Source organism: Polyodon spathula, chromosome 17, assembly GCF_017654505.1.
Source record: "Polyodon spathula isolate WHYD16114869_AA chromosome 17, ASM1765450v1, whole genome shotgun sequence".
NCBI classification, from domain to species: Eukaryota; Metazoa; Chordata; class Actinopteri; order Acipenseriformes; family Polyodontidae; genus Polyodon; species Polyodon spathula.
This window is the reverse complement of record NC_054550.1, coordinates 6,607,113-6,621,597: the sequence shown is the minus strand read 5'-3', so window position 1 is coordinate 6,621,597 and position 14,485 is coordinate 6,607,113. Positions and strand designations below refer to the sequence as shown.

General features: G+C 34.5%; 1 protein-coding gene across 2 annotated transcripts in view; it reads left to right on the top strand.

Moving 5' to 3' along the window:
• The first annotated feature begins 7,235 nt into the window (after positions 1–7,235).
• Positions 7,236–14,485, top strand: part of LOC121329965 (ras-related protein R-Ras2) — a 41,243-nt gene continuing 33,993 nt past the window's right edge. Inside the window, exon 1 of one of the 2 annotated variants that reach the window (XM_041276114.1) lies at positions 7,236–7,267. Coding sequence is in view for 1 of the 2 variants with exons in the window: in XM_041276113.1 (XP_041132047.1) it covers positions 7,563–7,664 (102 nt within the window). In the remaining variant the exon portion in view is untranslated. Of the gene's footprint in view, positions 7,268–7,405; positions 7,665–14,485 lie in introns of those variants that run through there. The other variant, XM_041276113.1, reaches the window with a different exon arrangement.

Below are 14,485 nucleotides of genomic sequence, written 5' to 3'. Positions count from 1 at the left end.
TTATGACGTGTCTGAGTACTGAAATTGAAAGTTATGTTTGGCCATAGTTGAGCCTGACCATCATATTACTAATCCTGTATTACTGTGCCTGGAGCGTTATTTTTAGAGCCTACTTTAGCATTATTCCACCTCTGCCACTGACTCGGTGTGACCCTGAGCAAGTCACTTAACCTCCTTGTACTCCCTCATGTGGATGAGATGTTAAATCAATGCCCTATTGTAAGTGACTGTGCCCTAAGACGACGTATATTACGGTTTTGTGTGTATGCATATAATATATAATATTATATATCTATCTATATTAATTATATATATGATATATATAATATATACACCACCCACACACACACTACCCAGATTGCTGACTAGCTGAGTAAAGAAAAAAAAAACGTAAGATTACTATTCGTATATCGTGGTTACTGATGTCAGTACTAAATGGTACCAGAACAGACAGAAAGTCATTCAGTAAAGTTTACAATATTTGTGTCACAGTTCATCATTAATGTACATTTCAAAAGATATCTATCTATGAATCTATATGGGTACACTATATACCCACTGCATGTTTATTTTTATGTACTTTGTTATATATATATATATATATATATATATATATATATATATATATATATATATATATATATATATAATGTTATACATATATATATACTATATTATATAGATGTATTACATGTGTCCATGTTATGGTGATATATATATATATATATATATATATATATATATATATATATATATATATGGATATATCCCATACACAGGTTGAGTATTGTTCCTGCAATCAAACAAAACACAAAAGGGCTTTTAAGATGAATGGTACCATCTTATCAGGAACTGATAACAGTACATTATTGTGTAGGGTGTCAGATGTAGGGATGTGTGTTTCATCTAGGCTGAACCACACACTGTAGACATGTAAGAGCAAGATGACAGCTCTGTTAAAAATAAACACAACCTGCTTAGTAATTTGCAATATCTACTGTGTGGTGAGCGGTAAGGTCATGCTTTTAAAAAGTGAATAAAGCTAATTGTTAACATATTAGCAAACATTACTTGATGCACTGTTTCTGCATTGCAATATTCTAATGTTGATTTATGCTAATTATTGGAGCATTTAGAGCAATAGTCATAGTGCAGCTCCTGAACCTCTTTAAAACCATTGCAGCTTTAACATTAGACCTTCAAGACTATTCGAATTATGCCTCAATATTGCTTGATAGGTAAGTTATCTTTCCCGTTATGCTCATAACAAATCTGATACCATGCAAATAACTCTGGCTCATCTTTATGTAATGCAGAACTATAAATAGCTATCTCTTTCTGTTGCTCTGTTGCTGTAGTGTGGGTGGAAATAACCACATAAGGAAACGACTGTTCCTTTCCTAAAATACGCCCTTTGAGGAAATATTTGATTTATTTAGATCAGCAGTAACAAAGAATACATTATTATGGGTTTGAGGTTTTGTCTTATGTTTTAATTAAATATACAGCTCATGGTAAAATCTAGTGTTTTAACTCTTTCAGCAGTAAGTAACTTTAGTTTCAGTGTATTATACTAAAATTAACAGAGATCTGAGATTAGTTATTTTGGTCTGAGGTATTGAAAGACACATTTAATTGAGTTACCAGTAAAAAAAAAAAACAAAAAAAAAAAACAGCTGGCTGAAATAAAAGCTTAATTCTAAAGGACTAAATTCAGTTAGATAGATAGGTAATGATACAAGTGTGAAGACATTTTCAACTAAAGAGATTAAAAAATTACATTAGATGAAAAAAAATTATTAAATTGTATTTATTTATTTTTAAATGTAGCGCTCATGAAACATGAATACTCTGGCCATGTGTATAGTGGTTGCTATGATAGTGATCACCAGAGGCCAGTGCATTTAGAAAAACAAGTGAAGAAGCAAGAGATATGCAGCCCAATACAAAGGGGGCGGTAATAATATTAATAAAGCTAGTCAGGAGTAAGAAAATTGATTTTATAGTATTGGTTAGCACTACTTCAAATAAACAAAGACCATCTTTGGATGCCAGTCTGGGAAGGCTCCTTCTGGCTGTCCAAAAAATGTGTGTTACGGTAGCTATTGCACGCTGCAGGTCAATGGCTGGAAAAACATTACAAAAACCAGAGTCATTTTAATAACTGCACATAACAAAAAAAAACAGGAAAGAAGATTTCAATAGAAAATACTTTCCCCCACTGAAACCCTGCAACAACAAAAAAATGATTTGCATTTTACATTATTTTATTTTGAATAGGCATTCTTCTGGAGCAACTTAAGAGAAGGAGGAGTAAAAATGCATCTCTAGAAATGTACATGGTAACTTTTTTTTGACTTGTCCAACTGGAGATTACATTGCAGTGCCAGAGATGAATGGAAAAATGCAGCCCAGGTGAACTCAAAGCTTATGTAAAGGTTATGAAGTGCCATCATTCTGTTGCCTGTCTGTTATATTTTATGATCATACCTACTTGAGGATGCTACTAAATGATCCTACTAAAATGATGATGAGGAAGAGCTGTCTGAAGGATGAGCTGTCTCTGAAGAATGCTAAAGTTTTTTGATGTGCTGCAATTAAATATACCTTTTGATAACTTGAGATCTCTGAATTCAACAGTCAATTGATTAACTACAAAACACAAAAAGTTAATTCCAACATAACCTTCTGTATGGTCTACCTAACTTTTTTATCTTCAAATCACGTGTGATCTTAAATGGAGAAGACAATAAACGTACAAGCAAATAAAACCTAAAAACAATCCCCCCAAAAAATGAAGTGTGTTATGCTTTCGCATTTTTAGAAAATCTCTCTTTTTTTTATAATAATAATAGAAATGCAATTAAGGTCTCCTGGTGTCACTTAGGGGTCAAGCCAAAACAATAACACTTTCCAAAAGATTAGAAGACATTCAGGTATTCCTGCATTTGAAGACTTTGAAACGTTTCCCCTTTAATTTAATAGTTTCTTTGAGTACTTATGTATTTCTACTCAACTCCAGAAAAAAAAAAATTAACTTTTATTAAAGTAGATGGTTTTGTTTCTTTAAAAAAAAAAAAAAAAAACCCTTCAGAACAAGAGCTTAAATATAATATAGATACTTTAAAATTGATTGTTAGGTAGTATTAACATTTAGACTGAGATGGTGCTCATACAATATGAAGGAATGGCGTATTGTTACAGTCAAAAAACACACATTTATTTGCCAAGGCAATTATTAAAAACAAACTTCCCACTCCTAAACCCTTGACTGTACCAGGAGGCCTTGCTAGCTGGGGAATCAGAGTTAATTGAAATTCCTCGAATTCCTGAGCTAGTGTGTTATGATGTGGGAGTCAATTGAAACCTGTTGATTCAACAACCACACAACAGCCAGTGAAGACCTAAAGCAGAACAAGACCTAAAGATACTGGGAAAAATACTGCACTACATAATTACAATACAACAGAATGAATGCAATACATTTATTTCTCCTCAATGCAGTTTAATGATATCCCTCCTGTGTTTCAGTCATTGTAAGCAGGCAGTGCCTCACAAACATGTTCAATTTTAAAAGGACTCCTTGGTAATTGTTTATTACTTGTTACTCCAGTAGTTTAGAAATTGATGCAGCATCATAAGTAAACAGTCTGATTTCACTGTCCAGTTGGTTTGCATTCCCCAAGGGCAAAGTTTGAATTGCAGTCAAACAAGCTGCCTCTTTACTTGCAATCTAGCCACTCTGGCATTATAAGAACTTAACAGACACCAAAGCTACTGCCTGCAACAACAGGAGGATATGGATGTCATCTGCAAGCTCAGATGTAGCTCAGGTTAGCAGAACAAAACTCTAAGCAAATAAAAAATGAACACTTTATAGGACACACTAAGAACTGAAATTTTCAGCATTGGCTTTGAGGGGAAATTATTTTGAAACCCCTTTGAGGCACTTCACCATACCTTCTAAAACCTGGCACCTGAAACAGGGAATATACAGTGGAGTCCCGTTCCTCAGCAACAGCAAAGGCAGTTCTGTTTTGTTTTTTTGTTTTTTTTTTGTCCTTGCTGTTAATCTCTAGTCTCAGATAACAATCACCCCTGCTAAACGTTATTGAAATGAGTCAATACAGAAACGACATCAGGAAAAGATGCAGACAGTATGGCAAGTGCCAAAAGCAATTAAAATATGCTCGAGTGTGTCCAGATGCACCTACGCTACTGTATAGTGCTCTGACCTGCTGCAGTCTCTGAGGTTCTGCAAAAATTCCCCCATCTGGGCTGCCAAAATGATGTGCATTACTGAAAAGTGTAGACAACAGTGTGAAACATAACAGTCAGGCCTGTAATAACAGCTGAAGAAGGGTGTGAGAAATGGGTGACATTCAAAACACCAGACAGCACACACTAATCCCTCCTTTAAAACTAATGTATAATGAGACAACACACATGTATAGTATATGTGAGAAATTCATTCAGTGTTGGTGTCTGTAAAATTCAATAACATACGTTATATATTTAAATGTAACATTTAGCATTTCAGATGTCCACACTCATGAATTTCTTTATCTCTTTAACTAGGCTCTGTCCTTTCCGGTGTTCTGAGAATCTCAAATTGGATTAATGGGAACATTACCATGTAACGACCCTGGAGCATTGCATTGTCCAAGTTTTAACCTTTGGTATGAAATGGCTTCTTAATAGTTTTAGTTCAATTCAATTATATACAGGTAGGTCAACCTAGGAATACAATGCTCTAAAATCAATAAGTCTCCAAGCATTCCAATGCTTCAAACTAGGATGACAGACTGCAGGTGAAATTTACTAGAATTAAATCATCTGTACAGTTCAACTACAGTCATAATAAATGACCCCTAGATAAATAGGGGTTCTGATTTTAAGGTTAAGTTGCATGATTTTACCATAAAACGGTGTTTCGACTTGACAGATCCCTTCATTAATGTTGTGGCATTATTCTACATTAATTATATTTTCTCAAACAATGATCAGGATCATTTTGTGAAGGAATAATAAAAACAGATCCTGGTTTGACCCACGTTCCTCCCACAGGATCCAGAGTGAGAGCCGGATTAAATTTGATCTTATTTTATTTAAATGTTTTACTCAATTTAACCTGAAAACAGTACAAACACCAAAATCAGAACACTACACATAAGCATAGATTTTGGTGACAAACAACACTTTTTCCTGTTAAACAAAGACACATTCCTAAAATGACTAATCCATTAAGTTATTTAGTATGTACATGATGTTTTAAATATTGATAACTTTGGGCAGTATTGCTGTTGTTCAGTTCTGGAAGGTGGTCATTTTTTCCAGTGCTGCAATGGCTCCAATAACGACACATGAATTGTACCACAGTAATATTTTAATGGAAATAACAGCATCAGCACAATAAACTGGGAATCCAAAACATTACCAGTGTACTAACTACCATAGGCCACTGCAGGTCTTCTAATGGTTCACTGACAGGGGTATCCTAATCTCTATAGGTACTGAAATCTCAAACAGGTCACTATGCACAGGCTGTTGTACAGTAATGTAAAGAAACAAATCACAGATTACCATTCCCACACGGTCACCTGGGTCATTTTCACAATAGGATTTCTAAATAGCTGCCTTATAATAAATTCTACAAATTATAGCTATCAGGAAAACGAAATGAAATTAAAAATGAAATACTTTATAATGTACACCTGTTCCTGAAATTAGCATGGGCTTTCCATGAAAAGTGTTCCCACCCATCCATGCCACCCCTGCTGCGGTTTAAGACGTGTTTGTGAGACAGAACCTTTAACAGATTGATATACCCTGCTGCTATCATGGTGGAGTGTATTGTCAATACATTCTCCGGTTACTTTATGGCGTGCTAATGATGAGTAATAATGAATTATCTGCTGAGGGAGTTAAAAAGGAAAGTCCTTGCTGACCAATCACAAAGGACGTTAACTGGAGTCACATGTAAGATGACGCTGGCATAGCCCAACTTAAACTGGTCACATACAGCGTAGACCTTTGATTTAAATATTTTGTTTCATTGTCGCTTGATACAATGGTTCGCTAAAAATGTACAGAACTGCGAAAAACAAATGCTGACCCATTTCAATACACTCAATAAAAATGAATGCTGCAAGCTGTACATGGAAATTGTATTCAAGGCAGTTTATGTGCTATTCTTATCACATGACAGTTTCATACTTTACCTGGCTGTTTTTGTTTTCATAGCTACCGGGGGCTTTGTTTGTCTGTGCAAGCTCTCCTGCAATTATAAACATATGTATAATGAAGAGAAAAGATTATGCAAACAAACTCCTGATCAATGCTAAGTTTATTAAACAGGAGCGAGGCAGAACCCACTGAGAACCCAGCTGCCATGAGCATCTTAATGATCTATAATATATTTTTAATAGTGATTTCCTGGGATTCATTTATCCAAGATAGTTTATAAAGAACTGTGAGTGACAAGATCTATAAACAACATCTAACCTGGCATTTTCTTTAAGGACCCTTATAAAATGTTACCATAGTAAAAGCATAGAAAATTGTAAAAAAGCATAGGTAAGCATTGTAAAGAATACCAAGGTATGGTAAAGCACATTCATAAACTATGGTAAATACATAGTATAACCACGCAAAAAACTGCAAAAATAGCATGTAAAAACACTGTGGCAAACTTATATAAACAGACTAAAAAACACACACACATATATTTTGCCTAATTAACATTTTTACGAGTTCTGCAATTAGGATATTATAACAAAAACGTAAAATTAGTGCAAAGACCATTTTTCAAGACCTACCCTCATAACACACCAGGCAATTGCATTAATGTAAACCAAGCAGAACAACACACTAAAAAAAAAAAAAAGTGCTTAGGGCTTGAAACAATCAATAATGGGTGTTCCTGTTGCCTCTTTTGCCTCTTACCCACATATATATATATATATATATGGGTAACCTATATTCTTTTAAATAGTTGATAATACAACTCGGTGCCTTTTGTTAGTTCCAGGCTGGCAATTATTTGTTTTGTTTCAAAACTCGTGGGCCAGTGAACTAAACATAATCCAAAAAAACAACTTAAAAAAAATAAGCAACTTACTTTTAACACAGAGCTCATAAATACTCGTTTGGCTGTGGAAGGGCCCCCTAGTGACGGCCATTTGTAGTAAGTGATTCCCTACCTTGTTTCATTTTCAGTACTGCGCTGCAGTTTGAGACTGGAGAAGGCGTAGTGACTTGAGTGCTGGTAGGGACTCACTCAATGCTAATAGCAAACTCCTGATATAAATATTTATACAGAATTTATATATATATATATATATATATATATATATATATATATATATATATATATATATATATATATATATATTTTTTTTTTTTTTTTAAATTCAAGAAATAAAATACTTCTCATATTTCTTTTACAAGCGGATTTAACAGTTTTCTCCTTAAAGCATTTATTGAATTGCACCGGCCTGTCTAAAACTCGGTGTTTATTCAGTGTTACGACAACAACGGTGAGTTGTAATAGTGAGTCCCCGATGGCAGGCTGGAAGGACGGCTCGGTGCAGGAGAAGTATCGGCTAGTTGTGGTAGGAGGCGGTGGCGTCGGGAAATCAGCTCTTACTATCCAATTCATCCAGGTCAGTAATATGCTGGAATATGATTCCATCACGCTGCTCCAGGGGGGTGAGAGGGGTTGGTGATGCCTTGGAATGAGGGATGAACGGACCCCCGCTTCTGGGGAATGGGAGATTAAGCATTTCACTCCTGGTGGCCTGGGCCTACATTGTACATGTAGGGTTATTTAATTGCTTAAATCTGGGGATTTTTTAAAGTTATCTGATTATGGATGGGTGGAGAGTAGACGGAGACGGAGGAAAACATGACGTTTTACTTATTTTCATGTCAAAAACGGAACTTTAAATTTAATTTTATTGTAAACATGTTTTTTGTCATTATTGTTATTAACGGTTAAAGTTTTATAATTAAGTTGTTGTGTAAGTATTGCGTGTAGGTATCGCAGGGTGTGTATATTGTGTAAAGTAGGATCATACAATAAATCAAGGTATAAGTTTAATGGGGGAGGGGGGTTAAACTAGTTGATTCGTACTTCCTTCTTATGTAGCCATACTGTATGCATACATTTATTTATATATTTCATTTTTGTTATTTCATGTTAACCAGTACTGTGGTTCAACCATGTTGAGTAATTACTCATTGTGGCACAGTACATATTATTTCACTGTTGGTGCTACATTTGTTACAGAATGAAGACATTGAAAGTTATTTGCTGAGGCATGTTGTTGTTGTTGTTGTTGTTACATTTGTTTCTGACAAATTTAGCAACAAACAAAAACATTTGCATTATTCAGAACGTATACATAAAGCCTGTGTCGAGCAGATTACATTTTTAATTGGTGATTTTTTTTTTTTTTTTTTTTTTAACGGTAATTGTGAGATGTGATCTGAAATCTTTATTTTCGGCTGCTAATTTTGTTTTAGTTTAATAGTCAAATGATTGAATATTATCTGTGACTGGCTCTTATAACAAAGTAAATCTTATTATAACTCAGTATTTAGTAATAAAAAAGTGTGATTGTTGTTTGTTCTTCTTGCGCCGATCTGAGTAAGGGGTGGGGATAGTGTTGTACAAACTTGGCAAATTACTTTCTGTTTCTCCAATCTTCAGGCTACGCTTTAGCAACAGAAAAGTCAAGAAGTGAAAAAATAAACAAACCCCTTTGTAAATCCCAGTCGTTTGTGTCCAAAAAATGCAAAATAAAATGTTTTCTGAGATTTGTTTAGTTTTTTTTTTTTTTTTTTTTTCTCCTAATGTCTGAGGTATTTGAAAACACCAATTCAGCTCTGAAACGCCCCACCCGGTAAAAAAGAAAAAAAAAACTATTTACTTCAGGCTACTGTATTTTACAATTGAGACGATGGTGCGTCAAGTTTTAAGCCAACTTATTCGATATAGCTGTGAGTGCAATTCACTTCCCTTCTTTCTGTACCCGTCAGTGCCACAATACGGTTTTTACTGGGTTTGCCGTTTGTATTTGTTATAACCTTGTGTCTACCGTTAGTTAACTCTTTCAATACTGAAGACCTGTATGCAGGACTTAGAAAGACCGCAGTTATACAGGAAATGTCAACGCCTCTCAAAACACAAATCCATATATAATTTCTGTATTTATACCTATTTTAGGAAGGTCTAAAACATTTAAATTAATTTATATATAACCCTAAGATTATATTTCTGTAAAGTTACTTCTTGCAGAAAGATTCGAATTCTTACGACTTGATTGAAAGCTATAAACAATGCAATTACGTGCACATTGCGCTTCACAAATTGTGACCGTTTGGATAAAATAATAATAATAATAATAATAATAATAATAATAATAATAATAATAATAATAATAATAATAATTGCATTCACATGCATGGTTTACTATTGCATGGCTTGTTTTTCAGGGCAATGATGTGGGTGTTCTATAATAACACTCACTTACTTGACTCTTTGAATTAGCAGTTGTAGAACAATGTTAAAAGCAGCTATACATTTTAAAACAGCTGTTACACCTTCAGCTGTCCCTCCTTGCCCTGTCACAGATACCCTGCATTCCAATCGCACTTAACTACTTATCCCAACAAAACTGAAGGAACATGGTATCTTTTAGTACGTGGTCTTTTTTAGTTTAGTATTTTTTTTTTTAAACACAAGCATGCCAGCTTGGATATCTTTGGAGGCATACTTTGAAAACAATACATGTTTTTTTAAGGACCAACACAGCTCAAACTTTATACTTTATGACAACAGGTTAAAATAAATACTTAGTTAAAACCTGAAGCTGTATATGCATATATTATTTATTGAGCACTACAGCTGTAAATACCCAGATGTACATTTTTCACAATTCATTTGTAAAGGACAAGATCCCCCCCCCCTCCCCCCCAATGTAAGTATCATAATGTCTCTTGTTCAATAGCATAGATAAAGTGTAAAATCGGTCATGCATATTCCCACATTGTATTACATTAATATCAAAATGATGTGCTTTTGTAACCTGCAGAAATGCAGAGGGCCCATTTTGTTTTCTAGCACAAATATTTGTTATTCTTCCTCCTAAAAATAAATCAACATAATGCATTTCCTGAAATTGCTAACAGGCCTAATAATGTCCAGTGCATGTGTTTTGTATTGGTTATGATCATTTGAATGTGTGTGTGTGTGTGTGTATGTGTATGTGTTTTTCTGTATATACCAGGTCTCCCTTGTAAAATAAATTTTAGTCTCTATGGAACTTTCCTGCTTAAATATAAAATATGTATTTGTTCTGCCAGTGGTTTAAAAACCTTGCAGGTTACTCATTAAACTAATACAGTTACTCAATATTTTTACAGGTTTTAACAAGTTTTCTTACAACAGCCTCCAATGTCATTGCTTGCTGTTACTGTAAATAAGTGGATTCAGAAGCAGTTAAATCTCATATCCATTCCTTAGAGCCACAGACAAGTGTACAGAGCCATTAAATACAACCCTACAAAACACTACAGTAACAACAAGTATCTTGTCCTTGAAGGACTCGCCTCTTACTACTTATCTCAGAGTTGTTTTACAAAAAAAAAAAAAATCTATTTTGACATATCACATTTTTTTATTGGTTCTTTTTTTATATCAAATCTTATCCATGGGGAATGCTAGCAGTCCGAAGTATGCAACAAAACATGTGCAATTGCCAAGGTTAGAATAGCAGTCTTGAGGCTTTCTCACAAGATCAAAGGTTCTTGCCGGTTGACCTATGGATAATTTCCATGGTAATCAGCCTTGGGTATAAGTAGGTGGATAAACATGTTTCTGTTTTTCACAGTTTTAGAAAAAAAATCAATATTTTCCTTTGTTTCATGTAGAGTTAATATTTATTTTTATACTCCAATCTAAATTAACAGTCTCTTGTGCCGCCATAATAATTACTAAGTGTTGCTATGGCAGCGCTATACAAGTTTATTCAGACTAATCAGTGAATGCAACATGGGGACTTGTATCTGTTTTAATAGCAACATTTATATAGTTTTTACCTTGCAGCTGCCCCCACTATCCTAGAACACACTGTGTCGTGCGCTGTTGAAGTATCTATTGTCTGGAACCTTGTTTCACTTTTTTTTTCAGAATGATGTGACAGTACATGTGACAGAAAAAAAGTTGTAGGTAATGGAATAGATTTGTGCAGCAATACTAAACTAGTAAAATTCTTTGACAAAACGTTTCGGCAAGAAAACTATTGTCGTTTTACCTATATATTTTTTTTCTTCTAATGTGTTCCTGGGCTTGTCGTTGAAGGTTGTAACCAAGTCCTGTTGGCATGCATCTTTATGGAAAGGGGAGTCACTTCATTGCACTTTTAATTCTCCAGAGTCCTAAGATAAATATATAGTTGTGGAAAATATGAGTCAGCATTTGACTCATATGTGCTGTGCTGTCATTGTTAAGCTCAGGGAAACGCATATCCAAGTAGACTGTTTGGCAGGGTTAAAGCATTAAAAAAGAGACATCCAGTTACATTTTAACATTGTTTTTCAGAATAAGTAAAGCTTGCCTGGTTGTTGTGGAAAAAGTACTTCACTGAATCCACAAACTACCGCCTCCAAAAATAGTTTTACACATTACTGTTATTATAATTGTTCTTCACATACATGCATGCACTAATATGTTTGATGCAAACAAAAGAAAAAAACAACCTCAAGGTTATCCTGAGAGCTAAGTGTTAGTGAGACCACCTGCATCTTTAAGTCAGAGAAATGAAAAGACCACATTGTATATTAACTGTCACACTCTTGACATCACACTCTAAGATCATTGAGCACAACCAGATTTTTTATAAAACAGATTAGTTTCCAATAGGTCACCAAGGAATGCAACAGCTAAGGCAGACATGTAGACATAAGTTCCAGTCCGTACTGTAGCTTTCCAAGCATAGAGTCTATGGGAAGGGGAGAACCCCCGAAGTGACTCAACAAAGGAAACTCGGCATTAGGATTCCAAAAGAGGAACGGCCTTTTTGGAATGTATCCTCTAGTTGCAATGTGTTTTGTGGTTTCAACTATAAATCAAATAACTTTTTTTTTTTTTTTAATGGAAAGATGAAATATAAAAATATATGCATATTACCAAAATAATAAAACTGAGAAAAATAAAGTATTCTTCTGCTCTCCTGTGTTATGTGTTGAAAACATTTACATATTACACATTTACATATTGATTTGGTAGTCACATTACTGGCTAATAACTTTACAAGCTTGGTAATCAGCCAAAGTTTCAGTAACACATTCTTTAGTACGCCAAGAACCCTATTTAGGCTGTTAAGCTTGTGATCATTTTTAAATTGTAATTTTCTTAACAACAAGGTTAAACATTATTTAAAAAAAAAAAAAGTTTCTCCACTAACGTTTGAGACCCTGTTCTTTTGTGTAACCGTAAAGAGTGGTTTAGAATGCTAAAACATGAGGTCATGTATGAAACATGCTGTACTGGAGGATAATGGAATAAATGTGTTACATGTACAAAGATGTACATACATTTATTGTGTTTGTGAAAGGGTTTGTGTTATATTGACTGATACAAGGGAACAAATAATTTATTAAAACGTGTTCACTATGTGTGCTTATGTGTGTTTTAACCCCTTTATTTACCCAGGATATTTATGTTCTTATTTTAAAACCTTAATTTTCATTTTATTAGTGTAAAGCAATTCCTAAGGAACAAAAAATTGGTAAGCGCTCGTGTACTGTGAAATTTTTATCAGTCACTAAATAGATAACCGTTTAGTTTAAAAATTTGCATGAAACAAACGTTATTGGAATTCCTAGGAACCCATTGCTTACAATTGCAGTTGATTACATTTGCATTTAATCAGTTTATTTACTTGCTTAAGTGCGCAGCTATTCAGTATCAACAAGGCTGATACCATTGTTTTATGCACCATACCAAAGGGAGAGAGCAAATTAATAAACCCCAGTTTAGAGTCTTAACTATCAAGTCATTAATCAACAAGCTCCTTGGATCATGTTCCTAACTGAATATAATCTGATCATCGTAAAGAAAAACAAAGCTAGCCAGTGTCCATCAGCACAGGTTTAGATCTCCTAAATGGAGCCTATTGATAGGTTTAGTGATGCATCAGAAGGGTTATAAAAAGCACCCTGGTCTGCATGTAGATTGCCAATAAATCTTCAAGCAAAACAAGAGATCTGCCTTGCTGAAGGAATCAGCCTTTGAAGTGGGGCCTGTGAACACACAGGGTATTTTTAACGTGATCTTTCAGAAACCAATGGCTATTGTAATGGAGAAAAATGTTTATAGGAGACATCTGGGGGTTTCTCAGCTGAGAACGCTTCCCAATAGTTTTGAATTAAACCAGCAACAAGATATTAATTGCTCAGCATCCATCCTGAATACTCTACTACACATTAATGTTTAGAAAAATTCTTGGCAAAGTTCAGATAATTTTTTTTTTCCTATTAACTAAACAAATTGCACAAGCTTTGTTTTTACAGTCTTTATGAACGCTTTCATTATAACCTTTGGCATAATCTATCTACAGCTGGACCAATTCAGGTTTAGGCTTAAAATGACGTGTTCAAGAAGTTGATTTTATTCAAAAAAGGAATCAGAAAGCTGCTTTTCTTTAAATCACAAGGGCTGTCTTCCTCATAGCTACGATAGTACAGATCTACTCTGAAACACAGGGTTTGTCTTGCCCAGTTTGAAGGTGCGTAAAGCATCTGTGAATCTGTGTTGACTTGTATTTTAGGTTGTCAGGAATGATCCCCTATGATTTGGTGCTGTAGAAGATTACCGATTTGGTTTGCATTGACAGATACAAACTGAATTGCAGCATTAAACATTTTCCCAAAAAAAGGCTTTCTTTGCTCCTGATTTAAGACAGTACTGACTGAGACCATTTTCTTGGTAAAGTATCACCATTTTTGCATATTATAATAGAGATGAATACATGGAATATAAAAATACCTGTGTAATGGCCGTAGAACTAATGCTGAAATTATTGGAGTTAAATTCATTCACAGTTCAAAACTGCTCCTTTTTATAGAGATGTTGCAAATACTCACACACAGGACCTTGTTGCGGAGTCCTACCTGGGTATTGAAGATATAAACAGATACACATTTGAGTTAAAGCAGTAAAGTGCACCTTAGAAGACTGGTTAAGTGGCAATCAGATATCTCCCAAAGTACAAAGACAACTTGTCACACAATGTGTGACTGCCACCCTAATTGTGGTATCATTGAGGTCTCAGATAGTGATGGATCTGTGTTTGAGCAGGACAATAGAAGCACAGAGGTTCACAGGAGTAGTACATCCTGTCGGTGCTTTCCAGGAAGTCTGAGTAAAATTCCAAGAAAAAGGTAGGCATTCGGAACTAGTGGATTGCTGCATTTAAGT